Source organism: Dama dama, chromosome 27 (assembly GCF_033118175.1).
Source record: "Dama dama isolate Ldn47 chromosome 27, ASM3311817v1, whole genome shotgun sequence".
Taxonomy (NCBI): domain Eukaryota; kingdom Metazoa; phylum Chordata; class Mammalia; order Artiodactyla; family Cervidae; genus Dama; species Dama dama.
In genome coordinates, this window is record NC_083707.1 from 60,835,859 (window position 1) to 60,859,000 (window position 23,142).

Here is a 23,142-nt window from a genome sequence, read left to right on the forward strand (position 1 = left end):
GAAATCTACTTTCTTATGTGGAAAAATGAAGATAAAGATTGTGTTATCTTCTTTCAGCTATCCTTCTATTTAGGGGTAAAGCGTGTATGTATATGTGTGTCTGTGCGTGAGAGAGAGAGACAGACAGATAATCCCATTCCTCTGTGGACCAAATCCAGAGTTAGGAGCCTAGAGTGAGCGTCCCGGAGGCCGGCCCTGCAGTAACTGACTGGAGACCGTCCTGGACACCTCGTCTTGTCCTCTAGCCTCTGAACCCGCGGAGGCAGGCGATCCCTAATGGTGGCCCACAGTGTCACCTTGTTGAGACAGGTTGGTAGCATCTTTGTGACCAAAGTTTCTCATTTTCATCCTTAAAGTGAATAAAGTTATGGCTCTAAGTTAGAGTGATTTTAAGAACTTTTAAGTGAGTGAGGTCAAGATGGTGGAAAACAGGAGGCAGGTGAGGAAGCCTCATTCTTTGACGTCGGTGTGAGTGAGCTCTCGTTTCAAAGTGACCCTGACGTGAATCACAACCTTGCTTCCCCACAGTCCCCAGGCTTCTGTGTTTAACGCAGGATGTGCTTTATTCTCTGCAACTGTTGCTGTCTGAAGTGATCATAAAGCAGATTTTGCTTTGATGAACACAAACTCATCATTTATTGCAGTTTTGATAATCCATAGAAGAAACAGTCACGCTTCCCAACAGCTCGTTTAAGGCTCAGAAGAAAATGCTGCAGTGAGCGCCTTCCGTTTTCTTTAGAAGGGAGTCTGCTTTGGTCCAGGATGAAATCAATGAGAAAATAAAAGTAATCAGATTTAGGGAAGTGAGGAAAGGAACAAATAATTACTGTGAAATGCAGCTGAGGAAAAAGTAACATTTTCTCAGTGGGCATTGGTAAAAGTTTATTTGGACGCAAGAACCCTCATTGAATGTTGATCCTGTAGGTGAAAATTGCTCAGCTGGGTTTCTTGAGAGTCTCTTGTGTAGAAGAGCGCCCTGTGTCCCGGGCAGCCCCGGGTGTAGGCCTTGCCTGGGAGCTGGCGGCCTTGCAGTTGCCCCATGAGTCTGACGCGATGAGGCCGCCACCTTCCATGTCGTCCATGAAACTCGTGTTTCTAGATGCCCATCAGCAGACGAATGGATAAGGAAGCTGTGGTACATATACACCATGGAATATTACTCAGCTGTTAAAAAGAATTCATTTGAATCAGTCCTAATGAGATGGATGAAACTGGAGCCCATTATACAGAGTGAAGTAAGCCAGAAAGATAAAGAACATTACAGCATACTAACACATATATATGGAATTTAGAAAGATGGTAATGATAACCCTATATGCAAAACAGAAAAAGAGACACAGAAGTACAGAACAGACTTTTGAACTCTGTGGGAGAAGGTGAGGGTGGGATGTTTCGAAAGAACAGCATGTATATTATCTATAGTGGAACAGATCACCAGCCCAGGTGGGATGCGTGAGACAAGTGCTCGGGCCTGGTGCACTGGGAAGACCCAGAGGAATCGGGTGGAGAGGGAGGTGGGAGGGGGGATCGGGATGGGGAATACGTGTAAATATACTGCTGATTCATGTCAATGTATGACAAAACCTACTGAAATGTTGTGAAGTAATTAGCCTCCAACTAATAAATAAATAAATAAAAAAGAAACTCGTGTTTCCTTCACACTAAGGAGAGCTGCTCTGTTAAATAGTCCTTTTCATAGTTTTTCCTTTTTTTTTTTTTTTTTTGAAGTATGGAAAGCATTGAAATAACAGCTCAAACTTTGAGCTTATATTAAAATGAATTTGCAGTTGCTCTGGTGAATTTAGGTTTCTTGGCAAGGTAATTTTAAGTCTTCTCTTCCTCCCATTCATTTTTAAGCCTTCATCCCAAATGAGCTCTCAGTAAGTCACCTTCTCTCTTTGCCCCTGTTCACACAGCCTGTTTTGTAACAGTAGTCTCCGGAAACTGCTGGCAGGACACAACCAGCTGACCAGGCTTCCTGAAAGGCTGGACAGGACCTCGGTGGAGGTCTTGGACGTGCAGCACAACCAGCTCCTGGAGCTGCCACCCAGCCTCCTGATGAAGGCCGACAGGTAAAGCGCGGGTTTGCTCTGGTTGCTCATTAACTCGTGAAATGCCCCTTCATTAGCAGGCTTGTCTTAGCTGTCTTAATCGCTCAGTCATGTCCAACTCTTTGCGACCCCATGGACTGCAGCCCACCAGGCTCCTCTATCCATGGAATTTTTTAGGCAAGAATACTGGAGTGGGTTGCCATTGCCTTCTCCAGGGGATCTTCCTGACCCAAGGATCGAACCTGGGTCTCCTGCTTTGCAGGCAGCTTCTTTACCATCTGAGCCCCCAGGGAAGCCCAGTCTTGTCTTAGGTGATCTCAGACCATTTCAAGTGGAATTTGTGACTATCTGAGGCTTCCCTGGTGGCTCAGACAGAAAAGAATCCACCTGCAAGGCAGGAGACCCTGTTTTGATCCCTGGGTTGGGAAGATCCCCTGGAGAAGAGAATGGCTACCCACTCCTTGTGACATCTATCTGTCCTGCGTTTATGAAGAAAATGGTATTGCCAGCCTCACCATTCTGTGGGGATAGAGGCAGGAATATCTTAGCAAGTCTTCCTTAATTTTGATTCCTTAAGTACGGTGAGCCGTGCATAAACAGCCCTGCGCCGTGGGGGTGTGAGTGATAGGATGAGAAGTCTGCGACCTGGGCAAAACCCTGCAGGTCACTCCTGCCTAAAGGAGTCATCTCAGGAGTCTCCCTTCTGTCTCCACATGTTTATGACTGTGGGCGACAGATTTTCCTAGAGTTTTGACTTATCTTTTTTTTTTTAGTTCTCATCTTTACCACAGTTTCCCCTCACATTTGAACTATTTTCTTTTTGGACCGAGTTTTTCTAAATTACTTGTTTACTAAGTTTTAAAAGACATTGTTTTGATCCAAGGAGGAAGTTAGTTTAAACATTAAGTGGAAACTCTTTTCTCTGAGGAGTTACCACGGGCAGAACTTTCTTTCAAGAAAGCTGTAAGTAGCTGTGCATGTTAAATTGCTTTGGAACATCTTGTTAGCTTCAGAGCCCTTATGCATTAAACCGAAATGCTCCATAGCCTGGTGGCCTGAATTATGTTGGTCTCTGTGGATGTTTATTTTAGTGAGTGACCATAACTTTAGCGACAAGATGAAGGATCTGACTTTTACTGTGCCTCATGATAAAGACAAGAGTTAAATTTAGTTTTGTGCTTCCCTAAGAGAAAGACATCATGATGGATCTTTTTGCTTTAAAAAATATTTCAGAATGTGTGGTTTTTTTGTTTTGATTTTGTGGGTGAAATAGCAGTTGAAGAACTCTGGCTCTCCTGAACTGAAATAGATAACGGTCCCCAAGCCCCCAGGGCTCACCCTGCCATCGTACTCATCACACCACACTGTGTTTAATTTCTTGCTTACTGGTCTCGCCCCGCTCACAGATTACAGACGTTTAGGTTGTTCCCATCGCTTGTTGTTCAGTGACTAAGTTGTGTCTGATTCTTTGTGACCCCGTGGACTGTAGCTCGCCAGCCTCCTCAGTCCATGGGATTTCCCAGCAAGAATATTGGAGTGGGTTGCCATTCCTTCTCTAGAGAATCTTCCCAGACCAGGGATCAAGCCCATGTCTCCTGCATTGTCATGCGGGTTCTTTCCCACTGAGCCCCCAGGGAAGTCCTTCCATGTCTTGATTGTTGTTAAACAGTGCTGCTGTGAGCGCTGAGATGCATGTGTCCTTTTGAACTAGAGTTTTCTGCAGATATATGCCCAGAAGCTGGACTGCATGGTCACTCTAGTTTTAGTTTTTTAAGGAACCTTCATCCTGCTCCATAGTGGCTGCCCCGGCTCATGTTCCCGCCACAGTGTAGGAACCCTTTTAAGATGTTCAGTAAATATTTGTTTAATGAAAGATAGAAAATTTAAGGAATTTTAAATACTACCCTTGATCTTGGATTTGCATTTTTTTATTCCTCCTCCTTTTTTAAAGGAAATCTTTTTATCCAGATGTAATTTCTGATAATAAATGTGTACAACTCCTAACCATACTGCTCTGTGAACTTTTATATACACATATAGCCCATAACCATCACCCAGATTGAAACAGAGAATATTTACTTCATTCTTTTCCTTCTGTTTTCCTCACTAAAAAAATTACTCTCTGTACTTAATGTAAGTTACAATGAATTTCCTACTGGAACAGTTACTGAGATACAATGAAATTGTGAGAAAACGGGATTGCTCCTTTGTAACAGCTGGTGCTGTCATTGCCCTGACAGAGTACAGCATTTCAAGATCGCTTAAAGAATTGTTCTTGCTTTTGCCTTCATGTGAAAAAACGATGCACAGCCTATCAGTAGCTGTAGTCTTGTTTCTTGTTGTTATGAATATAGGATTTGGTTTCTTCCCCTGCGGAGAATTCTATGTCGTGTTGTAACCTTGTGTTTCCTTTCCTGAGGCTCGCTAGGCAAAATCTGCATGCAGTTCTATAATGGGAGTCTACTTGTTCTCTTGGGGGATCGACACTGAATTGATAGGAAAAAAATAGGTAGATGCATTTGGGTTTTAGGAGTCTTTGAGTGAGATAAACATGTGACTCTGCATCTTGTAAGGTCATGGCTCATCGAGAAGGTAAATAGACCTGGAACTCTCCAGTAGGTAGTAATCGCTCTTGTTAATTTCTGAGGATTTGATTCTAAAGGGACTCTTGTATATGTGTTGCATTCTCTGAGGTGTCAGCAAGCAGTCCTGAGTCTCCCAGGTGCCAGGCGCATCTGACAGCGTGTGTCTGAGGGTGCTCGTAGTGTGGTCCGGGAGACGCTGTGTTCACGTTCAGCTGTGTTCACATGAGGAGCTTCGAGTGGCAACTTTAACTAGGTTGTTCCACAGGCCATTCTGCTGACCCCTGGGCTTAGGAACTGCTGTGTGGACTGTTGCTTCGTGGCCCTCCGCAGGTCTTCCCATGTTGTCTAGGCTGTACAGTCCCAAAGGAACTGTGTCTGTTGGAACAGGGGTGACTGTATGAGCCAGAATATTTCTAGTCACACAATGTGAAAACCTGAGGACCCAAATCGAGCCTCTGAAGGAGGACACTGCTACCGAGGGGAGCAGAGGGGGCCGAGCCTGCAAGTGAGAGCTGAAGGCATGTCGGCTGAAATGCCCTTGTCTGAACGCACAGGCCTGTCCAAAGCCGGCTCTGTTTTGAAGAGTCAGGGCTGTCTCCGGGGACATAGGCAGTCTGCAGGTCTTGGGAGGAGGGAGGGCCGTGTGAAAGCGGCTCTGGCCCAGGAATGCTCTGGAGTAAGGGGCCGAGGGAGCTGGAAAGGGCAGGCGTCCTGCTTCTGTTCTGTGAGAGAAAAGCAAGCGACCGAAAGGGCTGAAGTGAGGAGCTTTCCCAGAAGGCGCTCCGCCTTTGTTTTCCGAGCGCGCGCCATAGCTGTGTCTCCAGGCTGACCCTGTGGTCCCGACTCGGTCAGAAAGGCCAGGAGGTTTGAGTCTCTGGGGCAGACAGGGTTATGAAAAGGGTGGGTTATGTCAATGAGATCTTTTTTTGAACAACGTTCTTGTATTATCTCACTCTTTGGAAGACAAGAGAAACAGAACTTTTAAAAATTGGAATATGGTTGACTTACAATATTATATTAGCTTAAGGTGTACAACAACATAGTGATTCAATTAATTTTTATAGATGACATGCTATACAAAATTATGATAAAAATATTGATTTTGTTCCCTCTGTTGTACCATACTATTTACTGCCTCTTAAAGGGTTAATACTTTTTTCTACTTATCCCATTTCCAAAACCTAAGTAATTGAGGTTTTATCTACCTACTTTAAAATCTTTTTAATTGAGATTTTAATTGAGACTAATTAAGATTTTACATTGAGGCATAATTTACATTCAGGAATATGTAGGATAGAGTATATTTGGCTTGATTTCATTTGAGGGGAAGGAATAAACTACTACCGACATTGTTGGGAGTAGGTCAACCTAAAGACATGAAGCTTAAAATACTAAGAGGGTTTTCTAGGAGAGAATCATCACACACTCCTTGCAGGTGGACCAGCTGTGATCTGTTTTCATTTATTGGTTCAGGGTGGCCGGTGTCTCCCTGACCTTGTCAGTTTATGTCACTGGGTTGGGTGCTTCAGGAAACTGAAAAATGACTAATCCTCAAGGTACTTACAGTCTGATGCCGAGTTAAAATAGCTGCACAATGAACTAGTAAAACGTAGTAGGTTAGAGCGAAAAGGAGAATATAAGTGATGGGGCTGGTTCTCATTAGGCTCCTGGTATGAAGAGGAGCGTTCTGTTGTATGATACAGAGCTTTGTATTTGGCAGATGGCTCCAGGCTGAGACAAGACTGCTTCAGTTCTCCTTCCATTCAGTTTGCTTCATAGTACAGATCTTTAAAAATATATGTAGATACTCACTTTTTCTTTCTTTCTTTTTTTCTGGTAATAAATTATTACTACTAGTTCTGTGGTTATGTAACTGAGGAAAAGGCCTGAATATATAAGTCTTCATAAGTTAAAATGGTTTAGTTTGTTCTCTAAATAGAACTTGTGCTTGGAAGCGTCATGAGAGGTCAGAAAAACGTGTGTTATTGGACACAGCAAAAGGTTGAACTCTCTTTCTAAGGAGATTTCTTTAGCTCTGAATCTTGCTGGTAAAACACAGTATCATGGCTTTCATTGCATGCTATTGTCTGTGAGATTTTATAGTTTTGGAATGGTGTGTTTTGATCTGCTTGACCTGGTAGCAGTTAACTAGAGAAGAGAGAGGAGTCTAAATTAGATGACTTCTAGTGAGTGATATCCTTGGCTTCCTCTGAAAACTTCAGACCAGTTTCCCCCATCCTTTTATCTGTTTGTTTTTTAGCCGTGCTGGGTCTCCGCCGCTGCTGGGGCTCTTCCCTGGTTTGGGGGGCGGAGGCTGCTCTTGGCTGCGGGCAGGGCTTCTTGGTGCTGTGGGTCCCCCATTGCAGAGCGTGGGTCTAGGGCACGCCAACTCAGCAGTGTGGCTCCAGATCACCTTCAGACCAATTGTATTAAAATTCTTATGACTTGAATCAGCAATTTAAGTTTATGAGTTTACTCTCCATGTTTTTCTTTGAATGTTGTGTCTTTTGACTGGCAGCTCAATAACCATAGACAGATGTGAAGTATGTTGGACCATATTTGCCAATAAATGGACTGTGATTTTGTATCTTGTGATCAAGACAGGACTTGGTTCTGTGAGGGAAACTGGCAAATATTCTAATCTGGATCTTAACTGGCCTAGTCCTCCCATCTTACAGAGAGTTGAGAATTTTCTTGATGGGAACCCCTAAAAGAGTCTCAGATAATCAGTGTTCTTCAGCAGATAGGCAGGAGTGGGAGTGGATATCCCTGTGGATCGCCGGAGCGGGTGGGTGAGGTGCCGCTGTCCTTCTGCCCCTCCTGAGAGCTTGTCGGTGGCTGATCCCTGGGCCGTTCTGCGTTTGCGCTCTTACATCATGGCCAGAGAACCGCTTCTGATGAGATAAGTCTAATAAACAAAGCCATAATGGGCCCTTTATGGGAGAGTTATAGATTCCTGTTACAAGTGGAGATTAGGGTCTGTTTTTCCCCCCTGATTGGAGCAAAACAAGGTTATTTTCAGGGGATGTGAAGGAGGAGAGAGTGTATGTACAAATGAAGTACGTGGTAATTATTAAAATATCCCCAGAGTATTAGTCACATTACAGACCATAAGTTTTAGTGACTCAGATAGAATGGGTGTAAATATCAAAGGGACTAAAAGGGAATGGAAGATTTGGGAAAGCGTGATCAATTGACCATGACAACTGGTGCCTTTTGGCAAAGATAGAAAATTTCTGACATTTTGAAGAGCTAGATTGCCTGTATTATTTTTCCTAAGGGAAAAGAGCTATCTTGTGAAGTTCTGATGTTTTGATTGCCATAATGAAATAAAATAGTGTTTCTCAAAGGGTGTTCAGGATCCCCTAGATTACCTATTAAACATGTATTTTTCTGGCCATTTTCTCATTTCTACTGACTCAACTTGGCCAGTCATCAGAATTCTTAATTCTGTATAGATTTTTGAATTCTTGTGTGCTGTGCTTAGTCATTCAGTCACATCTAACTCTTTGCAGCCCCATGGACTACTGTAGCCCACCAGGTTCCTCTGTCCAAGGGGATTCTCCAGGCAAGAATACTGGAGTGGATTGCCATGCCTTCCTCCATTTGAAACCTTACCCTGACCTAATTAATAAGAAAAATATCTGGGAGGTAAAGTTGAGAATCACAGACCTTCCGGAATGAGAAAAAACATCACTTTTGTGTGTTTTTGCTAGAGGTGCATTACATTATTCTAATGATAATAAAACATCAAACAAATCTAAATTGAGAGACATTCCACAAAATAATTGTACTTTTTTAAAGTGTCAAGGTCATTTGAAACAAATCACACTGATTAGAGGAGATGTCCGAGGCACGGTAAGGAAATGGAATGTGCAATCCTTGATTGGATTCTGGACCAGAGAGAGGACATGGGTGGGATAACTGACTGAATCAGGATGAGGTCTGTAGGTTAGCTTACAGTGTTGCCTCAGTGTTAGTTCTTAGTATAATTACACTTAAATTTTAAAGCCAGTCCTTCAATTTTGCCCTGAACACCTTGGTTGCGGTCACCATACTTGTTTATCCAAACTCCATCCAGGAATACATACGACAGCTGCCTCCTGATTTTCCTTACAAAGATGATACCATGTCAGTGAATCCTACCTGTTTGGTCCTCATTATTCTTCTGTTTATCAGCATTATCTTGGCTTTTAAGGGTTACCTGATTAGCTGTGTTTGGAACTGCTACCGATATATCAATGGCAGGAACTCCTCTGATGTCCTGGTTTATGTTACCCGCAACGGCACTACGGTGCTGTTACCCCCGTACGGTGACGCCAGTGTGAACGGCGCCACAAAGGAGCCGCCGCCCCCATACGTGTCTGCCTGAGCCTGGAAGTCGGGCCGAACAAGAGCGACAGCCGGACTTTTCATTCATCAGAGCAATAGTTCTTTAATTTTTCCTCTGAGATGAGCTCTCTGAGCTTATTTGTCGCAGAAATGCTACAGTTTAAAATTTTAGATGTTAAGTTGAAACTCTGTAGTTTAAAACCTATGCTTTAGCTGGAGCACCATGATAGAGTAACTGTAGAAATTCTCTCCGGGGGGGGGGGGGGTGGGGGGGTGGGCTCCCCTAGTCTTCCCTCGGCATCAGAACTACCTGACAACCCGGATGAATCTTTTGTCCACAGCATCTGTTGTACGTGCTGAGCCCCAGAGTCGAAGACTTTTCCGACGCTTTTCTCTTCACTCCCTGTTTCTCTTTTGAACATGTATAATCAAGTCAAAGTTAGTGCTTTTCCTCGACCATTCCAATTTATAGAAGAAACCCTTAGGAGGACAGGAATGTTATTTGTGTAAGGAGTCCATATAAATACATAAATAAAACAAGAATTTCCTTAGACATTTACTTTATGATTTAAAAAAAAAAAAATAAAGTCAGTCCTTTCTGAGCTCTTGCTTAGCAGGTCTCCGTCTGTGTGACCTTCGGTCCATAGGCTTGTGATCTTTACTGCCCAGGCCAGGCAGGTTTTCAGACCTTGCCAAATCATGACGAGTGCGTTCTGCTAGGCGGAACGTTCGTGCTTCCTCTTCCCGTGCGGTCTCGCTATTAAGTGGCGTTGCTGTGCAATGAGTAACAGGCATCCTTTTTTCAAACTGGTGAATGAGGATGTAGTAATTTAGTGGGTTTCTACCAGCACTTAAAAATGGGATAGAAAATATCAGTGTAAGACAGAGTAAGATTAAATACTGTTGCAGGAAACTTGTTTTGTTTCTATGTGCGTATTTTGCATCTTCACTGGGTGGTCATGTAAAATGCATGTTGTACTCTTAGTTGTCACTAATGAAAAGTTTGAAAGTCCCTGCTTTAAGAGCTATCAGTCTTTTGAAGATAGATGAAGTTGTTAAAAGCATTGTGTTGTATAGACACATCAGAAGTAATTTAGAGCATTTTGTTTGACATCTCTTGAGGATTTTGAGGGCCAGAAATCAGGGGGTTGTATAAAAGTTGAAGGACTTCACTGTGCTTAGGGTCTTAAGCTTTTGCATTTTTAATAGACCACAAGTCACAGTACCTGTCTGCTTAAAAAATAATTCAAATGCAGAATACCTGGTCTGCCTGCAAATGCGTAGATCTGTTGTGGCACCGATCCAATGCTTCGTTTCAAGGACAGAATTTGGCTGTAAAATTTAAGGTTGTGCTGGGAATTACTTAAAAAAAAAAAAAAAGCAAAAGCAAAACAGAAAACCCTAGAGGAGCCAGAACAGACAGACAGAATGTGCCAGGGAAGAACAAAGGGATTGCTCAAGAACCAGGAAGCGGGTTTGTCCCCCTGCTGTCGTGGGCAGCTCTCCAGATGCTCCAGGGCAGGAGTCCTGTGTGAGTGTCCTCTCTCTACAGCGTCACACTCTCTGCTGAGGAAAGGTTTGAGCGGTCTGCCGTGTGCTCCGTTATTTTAGGGGTGGAGTTTGAAGAGCTGCGCACGTGTGGTCTTCACGCTGCCCAGCAGGTGCTCTGCTTGGCCTCCAGGGTTTTGGAGGAAGATGACATGAAAATGTCCTCAGGAAAATGTTTCATTATTACTGTTTCTGTCAGTTAAATTTTGGAGAATGGTATTAGGTAATCGTGGGCCTTCTTGGGGCTTCCCTTGTGGCTCAGATGGCAGAGATCTCTGGGTCAGAAAGATCCCTTGGATGACTACCCACTCCACTCTTCTTGTCTGGCAAATCCCATGGACAGAGAAGCCTGGCAGGCTACAGTCCGTGGGGTCGCACAGGGTCATACACAACTGAGTGAACGCTACCCCTTTCACATAGTGGGGTCTTTAAGACCAATGAGATCTGGTTTATTTAGAACCTGCCTGCCGGTGCAGGAGACGAAAAAGACACCAGTCTTTCGGAGCTTCCCTGGTGGCTCAAGATAGCAAAGATCCCTGGGTCGGGAAGATCCCCTGGAGAAGGGCGTGGCAACCCACTCCAGTATTCTTGCCTGGAGAGTCCCATGGACAGAAGAGCCTGGCAGAGAATCGGACATGGCTGAGCCCACTTGTGCACGTGTATGCACACACGTGTGCGCACACACAGACAGCCACTAATTACTGCTTAACAGCAGCCAAGCAATTTGACTTTTCTCAGCTTCAGTTTGTCTTCTGTGAAATAGAACAGGGGCATCTCTGGATGGTGGGGGGACAGATGAGACAGGAAATAGGAAGGCGCTGTGGTCTGTACAGAGCACTTTAGTGAAAGAAGGCGATGACATGCAACTGCTTTTCTCTGGTCTTTATGAGAGGGTTGAGTAGTGAAGAGGGTTCTATGGATCAAAGTCTTCATGGTGTATTAAACAAGTCTTTTATGCAGTTACTACAAAAATCTACAAGGGAGAAGCTTGAGGACGTTCTCCCATACCATACGGAGTTGAGACCTAACTCAAGTGTTTTAGGAATTTAACTCTCCAGAAGGTTTTGAAAGCAGAAGGTAGGGTTTTACACCCTATTTATTGAGTAAAACTGTTACCTGGACTGGAGACATTTTACAGAATTAAAGCTGTTGCTCACTCTGATGGATATAACACGCAGATGATTAAACCAACTTAATCTGCCTTCTGCTGAAATGTGCAGTTGGGTGACAGGTGTGTTTTATTTCTTGAAGTATGGGTATTAAATTTAATTTCCCTGAGACGATTATAGTCAAAAATGTTTTTAGCCCAGTTGTTTGCTCTTTGACCATTAACTAACAAGATGATTCAATCAGGATTTATTCAGTTCAAACTTAGTCTTTCGAAACCAGCCATGTAGTTTCAACTTAGCTTTGTTTCCTGGAGGGCTAGAATGTGGGATCCCGCCCCCTCAGTTTCCCATAAAGAGTACAAGCTTCAATACAGGCAGATTTCAACAAGATGAGTAGACAGGTCTTTCTGGAAATCGTTTCCGTGTTGCAAGGAGTTTTTAAAGTTCCTTTAGTCATTTTCTAGTGAGCATTCACTAGTCAATCCTTTTTCCTTTTTCGAAACAAATTTCCTTCTTTTTTTCCTGGCCTAAAAATAATGCAAATATTCATGAGTTAATTTCTTTTCATGTGTTTATAACTACATATTTCCTAGAGAATTGTGTTTTAATGGGATTGTCAGAGTTTCTCAGTTAGCCCTATCCCAAAATGTTTTAGGGCAATGCATTTTAATGTTTTCTAATTCTACACTGGAGAAATCCTAACAGGGTATTTAAGTCAGGTGATAAAATGACAGTCGTAAAACTGCTTTAAAGAACTATGGTGCTGGAATGGGTTTCCTTCCTAGTTCAAAACCATTTCAGAAACTGCATGAATGACCTTTATTTTCTTCGCTGTAGCACACACGACTGTAATTTCCCATGACTATTTATGGTCTGTACAGCCCTTTTCTAACTTCCTTTTCTTTTTTTTTTTTTTAAAGAAAATGTCAACGGAATACGTGTTTCTTTAATGGAAAATGTTCTATTTTGGGGAAGCTGCTTTTCCTTAGCTACATCGTGGAGTTGTGTGTGTGTGTGTGTGTGTGTGTGTGTGTGTGTAAGTAAGTGTGTGGGGGCTGCAGGATCAGAGAGTATTGAATTAGTGGATTGAAAGCTTGGAACGACAGTCTTGGTGGTAACTCCTGAAAACAGAGCCTTCTTTTTATCCTTGATTAAAAATATCTGTACCTGGTATTTCAGAGTCTTTATTTTCAAGGAAGATTTTCTTTTTTTAACTAAGGTATGGTAAAATAGTCCCGAACTGAGTGCAGAATATTTCAAACCTGGGTGGTTTTGAAATGAGAGAAGGTCAGTTTATGAACAGAGTGGTTCATTCCAGGTGGGCTTGGGGAGCAAGGCAGCTTTGGCCTGGGTAACCGTGGCAGGGGGGCCCTGTGGGCTGGGCAGTCTCTGCTCGGTCCCTGAGGCCCCACGACGGAGCCCCGTGCCGGAGATGACCGGGACGCAGCAGGGCTGTCTGCCTGCCCAGGTCTTGCCCCTCCCTTCGCTTCCCTTTTCAGTGATTGGGAACCTGATCCCAGCAAGGATTCTGTTTCAGTTCTCCAACTTTGCATTTTGCATTTATCTGTGTTTCACAGTAACTAAGGAAGGATTACAGTTTTTTTGAGAGTTTTAGTTACCTCAAGTATAAAAACATTATTCATAGTTTAGCTATTGTTCACACTATCATCATTTGGATTACTGATAGCATATATTAATACATATGTTTCTATGTAAATTTTATTAAAGTATAATATAAATACAGAAATGGGACCATAAGTATGAAAGTGTTAGTTGCTCACTCCAATTCTTTACAACCCCATGGACTGTAGCTCACCAGGCTTCTCTGTCCATAGAGTTCTCCAGGCAAGAACACTGGAGTGGGTAGCCCATTTCCTTCTATTGCAAGTATAGTACTTGATAAATTTTCTCAAAGTGAACATATTCATGTGACCAGCACCCAGATTAAGAACCAGTACAGTATCAAAGTGGAAAAATTAGAAGCTATCTCCTAGACACTGCCTCCCTTCCCTGACTTTTAATACTGTAGATTAGTTTTGCCTGATTTTGAACTCTGAAATTATGGAATCATGCAGTGTATCCTGTTACCTAGATTCTCTTATTAGTATCATATTTTTGAGATTCATCCTATTGATACATGTAGTTCTTCATTTTCACTACTATATAGTATTCCATTATTTTACTACAGAACAAGTTATCTCTTGCAGTTGTGACTATATGTCAGTGAAGTATGGTTTAGACAGCATACTGAAAAGGACTTAGTCACTATGTGATTTAGTTGTATTGTGATCTAACGTCTTGATTGTTTTATTGCTATGAAAACTCTCTTATTTTAAAATAAGCAATTCTGTTTCTCTTTCTTAAGACAGAATATTAGCTTTACCTTATCACTCTCCTTTCTACTGCCCATCAGCTATAAAATATGACTTCCTTTTACTTTTGTACTTCCATTAAAATTTATTTCTAGGGAATTCCCTGGCAGTCCAGTGGTTAGGACTCCATGCTTCCACTGCAAGGGGCAAGGGTTCCATCAGGGAACTAAGATCCTGCAAGCCACACAGTGCGGCCAGAAAAAACAAACAAAAAAAATTGATCTCTGTCTCTTTGCAGTTAGCACATTTAGGTAATTATTGTGTTCAGTGTAGATTGTGGAGTCATATATCTGTATGCCTGCTAAAGCTAAAACCGATCTGTAAGTTCGTGTTTCTAAACCCGGTCTCCAGCATGGCAGGTATCCGTCAGAAACTTCTGGGTTTGTTGAGAGTTCTGAAGTGGAGCTCTGGCTTATCAGCAGGATTCTGTTGTGTTTTGTCATCGTAGCCTGAGATTCCTGAATGCATCTGCAAACAAACTGGAAACCCTCCCTCCAGCCGCACTTTCAGAGGAGACCAGCAGCATCTTACAGGAGTTGTATTTGACGAATAACAACCTCACAGATAAGTGTGTGCCGTTGTTAACCGGACACCCCCATCTGAAGATTCTTCACATGGCCTACAACCGACTTCAGAGTTTCCCCGCAAGGTAAAAGAAGATTACAGAGTGGCATCCTTCATTGCATATCTGAAGATGGGTTCATAGATGGAAAGGCAAAAACTAAAATGTTTATTTTCCAAATAGTGTAAAGCTTATTCCTCTTTTCTCTAAGCCATTATCAACATTGTACTAAAGAGGAATGGGTTTATTTTTCTAATATGAATGTATCCAAGGACCCAATTGCTAGAATGTTCTTATGATTTTGAAACAAAGTATGTTATTTACAAGGTGTATTTTTTCTTTTGCTTCCTATTAATCAGTCAAATTAATTTTTTAAAAAATTAACTTAGTATGGTGAGAGAGAATTAGAACATTAAATAGGAACCTGAAGGTTCTTAATTCGCTAATAGCTTCGTATTTGTGTTTATGGTATAAAAAGCAGTGGTGGCTTATTTGATCATAGAAACTGTGACATTGGAAATAATTTATGGCTCTCAGAAAATTCCACTTTTAAGTCTATTTTAATTTGAATTTGTAATCTGGGAAACAGTAGCACTGTGTCTTGCTTTGAATGAATCCGCACACTGAGCCTGCCATGGAGGACTTACTCTGCTTCTGTGTCATTGGCATTTATCCTTTAAAAAGTCAGGGCCTAGAACTCACACCCACATGTCAAAGAAGCAAACAGTAACCCCTGTGGTATTCTGCTGTTAACTGCAGCTTAGCATTGAGCCAAAGGAGAATATTGGCACAGCCTCCCTCTGCGGCCATCAAGGTCAGCAGTCTGCTGAAGCCCTTACTAACACGGGGAGGCCCAGATATGCACTGACTTCTGGTATTGCCCTGTTTTGTAGTACACATTTATTTATTTTCTCCCACTCATTTGATGTTAATGTCTAAGCTTTTCTTTTTTCTTTTTAATTGTTATGTGTTTTTCTTTTATTATGGAATGAGATGATAGTTTTAGAAGAAAACATGGCAGTCCCGTAAGAATGACATCCCTGAAAGGGCTCCCCGTCCTCTTTGAGACGGTTAGTGACCAACCACAGCAGGAGAAATGGTCATCCACTCAGGTTCTGAGGGTTTCCCCCGTGACCCAGGCCACTGGTGACTGCCCTGAATATAGAAACTTGTTTTTTTTTCACCTTCATTCTATGTTGAGGCATAGAAATTTCTTTAACATTTTCTTCCTCGGGCCTGATTTCCATATTTTGAATCTTTTTTCATGCCTGTTGCTTATTGATTTCTTCCCATATCTTTTCAAAATATGATGACATATTCAAATAACAATCTCTTACAAATTCAGGCTATCATAGATGGATTACTTCACAGTCTACATACAGGGGTGTTTATAGTATATCCTAATCCCATGTTGAATGTTTATGATGTTAAAAGATCCGATTTCATAAGATAAAAACTTAGTTCTTGTATCTTTGGTATATATCTTTGAGTAATCAAATAAAGTAACCTTTATTTTTAAGAGGTAACAGATGGCAATAAAGGGTTTCTTGCTAAATTGTTTGTATGGTTTATTGTGACAAGTGAAACTGCAGCAGGCAGGTAAGATACAATAACTGTAAACTAAATGATTCACATTGTAGGTTTGAGTTGCAGTCACTGGTGCCTGTTAAGACTCGGCATCACCTGCGGTGAAAAAGGGGTCAGAGGAGTGATAGATGCATATAGGACTGGGGGTGGGGGCGGGGAAACTCTCCCTCTAGATTTACAGAAAATATAGGAAACCCCAACTCTGGAATTTTTCTTTATTTGGTTACTGTAATTATTGATTAACTAATGTTAATTCTAGACTATAGGTTAAGATTAAACAATAAAAGACATCCTTAAACAAAAACATTAAATTATATTGAAAGTGGAAGTCACTCAGTCATGTCCGACTCTTTGCGACCCCATGGACTGCACAGTCCTTGGAATTCTCCAGGCCAGAATACTGGAGTGGGTATCCTTTCCCTTCTCCAGGGGATCTTCCTAACCCAGGGATCGAATCCAGGTCTCCCGCATTGCAGACGAATTCTTTACCAGCTGAGCTATCAGGAAAATTATATTAGGGTGTGTTATTAAGGTAAAGTCAGAAAGGTGCTTTCTTTGTAGATATTTAGCAGAAGTTGAGAGAAATTTCTTTGGGTACAGATGGAATTTGTCTCAGCCAGAAGATCTCTCGTTGGCTCAGACAATAAAGAATCCACCTGCATTGCAGGAGACCTGGGTTCAATCCCTGGGTGGGGAAGATCGCCTGGGGAGGGGAAAGGCTACCCACTCCAGCATTCTTGCCTGGAGAATTCCATGGACAGAGGAGCCTGGTGGGCTACAGTCCATGGGGTCTCAAAGAGTCAGACACAACTGAGAGACTAAGACACTCACACAGAAGGTCTGGAGGTGATCCGGGTGTCCCGCAGCATTCTCCTCCTCACCGCCACTTTGTTATCACACGTTATGTCGGAGGAGTGTGGGGAGTGGGGTTTCAGGAGAAAGCATATCTTCATATAAGCCATTCCCTCTTCTCCTCTGTACCCCCTTGAGGTTTCAGTGCCAATACAAAGAAATCCTACTCTTACACTAAGCTCTTTTAAAGTACATATACTGGATCATTGCTAACTTTTGACCCATTTGAGTAGGATTTTCAAGTTCTGATTTGAAATTCAGACTAAGCCACATAGCGAAGTGATTGTTGTCAGGATAACTTAATTCACACACAGAGTTTTAATAGGAAAAGGACATCTGTTTTTCTTCTTGTTGCCAATTTAAAGAGTTGAAGCTGAGACTTTTTGTTTTGTAGTAAGAAAAGTGTGTGTATTCGTTGCTCAGTCGTGTCCAACTCTGTGCGACCCCAAGGACTGTAGCCCACCAGGCTCCTCTGTCCTTGGAATTCTCCAGGTCAGAATGCTGGAGCAGGTTGCCATTTCCTATTCCAGGGGATCTTCCTGACCCAGCGATTGAACTCGGGTCTCTTGCGTCTCGTGCATTGCAGGCAGATTCTTTACTGTCTGACCCACCAGGAAAGACCCCTGTAGTAAGAAGGGAGGTGTTAAAATACTTTGATCCTCAAAAACAGTGGTGAAAAAGTGATTTAACAAATCACTTGTTAAAATGATTCTAAGTGAATCTTTAAAGAATCTTCAGACTAAAGTACCCTTTGGTTCTCATTATCTATTATTAGTATTTTCTTTTTAAATTTCCGTCTAATTATTTTGTGACTTGTCCACCTTGGATTTTCTCTTTCTTTAGTAAAATGGCAAAACTGGAGGAGCTTGAAGAGATTGACCTTAGTGGGAATAAACTGAAGGCCGTCCCAACAACCATCATGAACTGCAGACGCATGCACACGGTGACTGCTCACTCCAACTGCATCGAAGTCTTCCCTGAAGTTATGCAGCTCCCGGAAATCAAGGTATGTGGTCCAAACCCGTAACCCCCAGCCTTCAGGTCTAGAGAGAGACTTGTTTCCTCTGAGTCACCAGTTCAGGATGTTGGCACCCTCATTGGGTTTCCTCAGAATGAAGACATCTCTGTTGTTCTTGCTCCATCCTTCCTCACTGCTGGGCCACACTGCTGAGTTGGCCAAGGGGGAAAAACCATTAAACAAGAAACCCTGGACTGGGAGTGGGGAAGGTGGCTCAGAGGTCACGAGTCTGCCGCAGAGACACGGGAGACCAGGTCCCATCCCCGAGTCGGGAAGATGCCCCGCAGGAGGGAACGGCCGCCCACTGCAGTGTTCTTGCCTGGAGGGTCCCATGGACACAGGAGCCCAGCGGGCTGCAGTGCATGTGGTCACAAGGGATCGAACACTACTTGCGACTGAACAGCATCAGCCACGTAGCCGCCTCGCTCATTCCCTCATGTCTAACAGCACCTGCCGCACCTCTTCTCAGGGTGTTTGTGAGACTCGGAGACTGACCAGGCTCGATAGGCGTTTGGCAGAGCAGCAGCACCACTGCACCCCACGCCCTGATCGAACAGCAGCATCCCCCAGCACTGTGGAGTAGGAGTAATTCCCTGGGTAGATGGAGCCTCACTGCTGCTGCTGGACCAGAGATTCACTTTAGTTGACTGATGCTGGCAGAACAAGCAGTGTCTCCCGTGTGGTAGGCAGGGAAGCTGAGGTGCTGAAGAAGAGGTGGTTTGTGTCCGTGGAGAGAGCAGCTTGGTGGCAGAGGCTCTCTGCGCCTCCCGACCCTGAGCACTCGCACGGGACGAAGCCAGTTCACTGGAAGGAACGTCATCTGACGATTTTTTTTTTTTTGGCACAAAGAATAAGAAGTTCTTTCATTTGTATCTCAGCATTTCTGATTATTTGTTTTATACTTAAACAACTCTGGTTATAGACTCAGGATATATTCTGATCTCCTAAAAAGGAACAAAAGTCATCCTATTTGAAGACACTTTGAATAGCGTGAACAATTTTTCATCACAGGAGTACGTTTACATGTTTGAGGTGTGTAAGAGCCGTGTGATAAGTGTGTGTGTGTATGTGCTTCAGGCCATGAAGTATTTTACTGTGAGCACTGTCTTCTCATATATGACTGTGGCATTTTACAACACTTACTGAAAACTAGCAGAATTTTTTTTTTTTTTGCCACGCCATCTGGCTCGCCGGATCTTAGTTCCCTGACGAGGGCTGGAGCCCGGGCCCCTGCAGTGGAGGCACAGAGTCTTAACCACCGCACCACCAGGGAAGTCCCAGAAGTATTCTGTTTTTACTTTATAGCATCTTTTACAGTGGGTAAGAGGCAGGCTTCTGAAAGGAATCGATCTAGAGTTGGATTCCAGCTAAAAGTCACTTAATTGTTCTGTTTCCTCATCTGTACAGTGAGGGAAAGAACAGTACAGAGTTGCAGTATTGCCGTGAGGACGAAATGAAATAAAACATGCAAAGCGTCTGAAATAGAAGTAAGAACTCTAATGAGAGTGCGAAATGTGGACTGTTATTAGTGACGAGGCCTCCGTAGGGGTCAGCTCTGATGTTGATTATATGGAGCAACTGTTTTGGCTGATGATCAACAAAATCCAGGAAACCTGTCACTTAAGCACAGGCTTCTCTGATTCCAGCACAGGAGCTGTGCTGACAGCTGAGCCTGCCGGGGGCTGCTCGCCGGCGATGCTGGGAGGGGGCATGGTGTGTCATGGGGGCTCGTTAAACAGGACCCTGTGCCCCCGGCCTCCGGGTTAACCTCCCGTGTGCTGTCTTATTTTCTACACCTGTCTTTTAATGTTACCGAACTCTTAGTTGTAGATTCTTTTGTTTTTAAGTATCTGGTTTAAAATACGGATAGACGTTTACACTTTTCAAGTTTTGACTAGATTTTGCACAATGTGAATGTTGTCCTGCAAAAGCAAAATTTCTCTTAGATTCTTCCTTGGGTTCCTGGCTTTTGTGTTTCATTTAATTTCTTCCCTGTTGTCTGCTCTCTGTGCCCTGATTTGCAGCCCCTGCATTGGGGGTGGGGGAGGGTGTGTGGCTGGAGCTACACCAGTGGCTTATGGGGTCTTAGCTCCCCTCCCCCAGGGTTTAAACCCAGGGCTCTGGCAGAGAAAATGCAGGGTCCTAGCCACTGGACCACCAGGGAAGTCCTGCAGCCTCTTTTAAAATTTTACTTTTGGTGTTATTTTTTAATATTTTTTTTTAATCCCAGATATTATATCTTAGCATTTTCCTTATTTTAAAAATGTTGAGTCTTTCTGACCCAGCAATTCCATGACCAAAAGATACTTTGTTGTTGGGGTTTTATTTGGGGGGGCGGTGATGCACAGTATCAAGTATCCTTTACATAAAAAGTATGAACTTTGCAGCCCTAGACAGATAGTGTTATTGAAAAAGTAATAGTTACATTGTTTGAGAACTCTGGATTGATATTTTGGTGTTATTTCATATGAGAAATAACTCATTCATATTTCATATGAGAATATTTTAAGCAGCTATGTAAGTACACATATTTAAACCATCCAAAAGAAAATTCCTGGTAAAAATAGTGGCTGATAACAAATGATAAAATACCTATAAGAGTCCTCACTGCAAACTGAGCCCTAAAGCATGTTTTTAATATAAAAGAAATCATGTTTTATAAGTTGAAATACTCTAGCCTATGTTAAAATTTTATTGTGGTTCAGATGGTGAGAATCCATCCACCTGCAATGCAGGAGACCCAGGTTTGATCCCTGGGTTTGGAGGGAAGGTCCCCTGGATAAGGAATGGCAACCCACCCCAGTATTCTTCCTGGAGAATCCCATGGACAGAGGAGCCTGGCGGGCTGCAGTCCATGGAGTCGCAAAGAGTTGGACGTGACTGAGTGACACTAGTAATCCTAGATTATATTCTTAATGCTTCTTGAAAATAAACTACAGTAATTGTAAGGTGTTTCATATAAAGTGTTAAAATCATTGCAATTATAAACATTAGCAGATAACATAATTTAAAAAAGAATAAGGTCCTATTATATTTAGCTAGTTCTCTGTGAGCAGTCTCATCTTTTAAGGAGAGGGCTTGTTCACAGCTTTGTTACCAAAGCTTTAAAACCAATTATCATTTAAAAGGATAAACAAGTTTTCTTACTAAAATATATATACTAAAATGTAATTTTTGAAACTTGTAAAATTAGGCCATTATCCGCATAACCCTAAAACAGAGACCACGTGCCTCCCCTAATCTTGGATAAAATATGGGTGTAGGCGTCCCTCATTTTGGTGCATTCAGTGAGATCTCGCAGAGTGATCGTCAGGCAACAGATTCTCTATGTGGGCCAGAAGTCATATAAGTTAGTAGGAAAAGGTTAATTTTTTAGAGTTTCCTGGTGCACTCGAGGGCACCCAGTCATAGAAGCTTTGCTCCCTAGGATTACTGTCTTCACCACTGTTCGGCACTTTCTTCCAAACCCACCACCAGTCCTGTGTCCTGGAGCAGGTCGTGTTCCGTTCTGACTCTAAAATAGACACACCCCCTTCTGGATACAGAACCGCTGTTCATCCGCTAGAGAGGGACACCTGGGCCTCGAGTCCCGCGTCAGCCAGGCTTGGCGTGAGGTCCCAGCCGGCGTCCTCATCTGGGCTCCGCTGCGGGTGGCCCAAAGAGCAGCGGAGCCGCCTGGGCGGCCCTCGGTCCCTCTCGCCCAGGCCCCTCACCTCGCTCCACAGCAGTCACGGCGAGAGTGTAGGAGCTTTGCAGCAAAACCTGAGCTCTTCATTGAATTACTTCCAATTAGTGCCATATTCCTACCATTTTCAAAGTGTGGTTTAAGCAGGTGAAATTAATGTGGGACACAGCAGGTGAAATTTAAACACCATATACCAGCAGCTTTTGTCAAATTTTCCATTTTTCTGTAGGGTCCTGATTCTGGCCACTAGGTGAACAGCATATTTTAAAATGTTTTAAGTTCTCCCCAGAAGGTTATTTTCATGTTTGCACTGTGAAGTAACAAGCCATTTGGACAAGCTGAGTGACTCCATCTCTAGGACTGTTGTTCTCACTGGGAAATGGAGTACAAAATGTTTTTAATACGCCACACTCTTGACAACAGTGACTCCAGGAAGTTGAATTTCCCTTGGAATCAAGCCGTGTTTGTTGTTTCTGAAGTGGGATGAGAGCAAGAGAACCAGCTCAGTCATAAAACACAAAGCATGTGGGGAAGTGGTGGGTCAAAGCAGATGAAAGAAAAGGCATTAATTCTTTGGAAAGAAGGGTAAGGGAAATAAAGACACACCAGGCACTGGTTAGGTGGCAGTTTGGGTGGGGTAGCTGACCTTCTAGACTCAACAGGTCACCCAGGAACTGAAATATCCAAAAACCAGGAAGCAGGAACAATTGTCTTTCTGATCCTGGAGTCTGGGTATTAGTTATTTAGGAATTCTTCTAAAATTTGGGGAATCTGGCATCCATTCCTGTTTGGAACAAAAGCTGCGGAAAAGGAGTGAAGCAGTGTCTCCCAGGACAGGGCCATCGAAGCCGCTTTTCTCCCTGTTGCACTGGCCACCCAGCCCGCAGGAAACTAGGCCTGAACAGGCTGTCTCTCTTGAGTCAGGGTAATGTATTAACTCAGACAGGTTGGTTTGTTTTTTTAACTCAAGTTTGAAAAATTATTTCAGCAGGTCTTTTAAACACAAAGCCACGCCCTTTCCAACCAAATACTGCTTCATCTTATGAAGTGGGCTGTGTGTACATGCAGATAAACAACTGGCCCTCTGAGAGTCGTGTGTGTGTGTGAAAAGCGTCTCTTCAGAGATGCTCCGGGGAAAGGAGCACTTGTGACCGTGAATCCTCAGAGAGGTTGGCTGGGAAGTGGGCACTGTCATGCTCTCGACAGTCTCCTATCCACAGGGAGAAGAGAAGTAAGATCATATGCCCCGAGGTCTGGATTTGACCTGGAATCATCTATAAACTTCTTTAACATCTCCTTTCTGATCTAAAATTACATGTTAATTTTGTGTTCTACTCTTTTACCATTTCTTTTAGTTTTAATATGGAAGTGAATGCTCCATAGTCTTCTGAGTGACACTGACGCCCCCAGAAGCACAGGCCAGGTGTCCTGTTTATGGTAC

At 43.0% G+C, this 23,142-nt stretch overlaps 1 protein-coding gene across 1 annotated transcript in view; it reads left to right on the plus strand.

The window, feature by feature from the left end:
- Nucleotides 1-23,142, plus strand: part of PHLPP1 (PH domain and leucine rich repeat protein phosphatase 1) — a 216,987-nt gene that overhangs the window by 174,669 nt on the left and 19,176 nt on the right. The window contains exons 10-12 of the mRNA XM_061130925.1: nt 1,917-2,072; nt 14,446-14,646; nt 17,842-18,004. Coding sequence (XP_060986908.1) covers nt 1,917-2,072; nt 14,446-14,646; nt 17,842-18,004 — 520 coding nt within the window. The remainder of the gene's footprint in view (nt 1-1,916; nt 2,073-14,445; nt 14,647-17,841; nt 18,005-23,142) is intronic.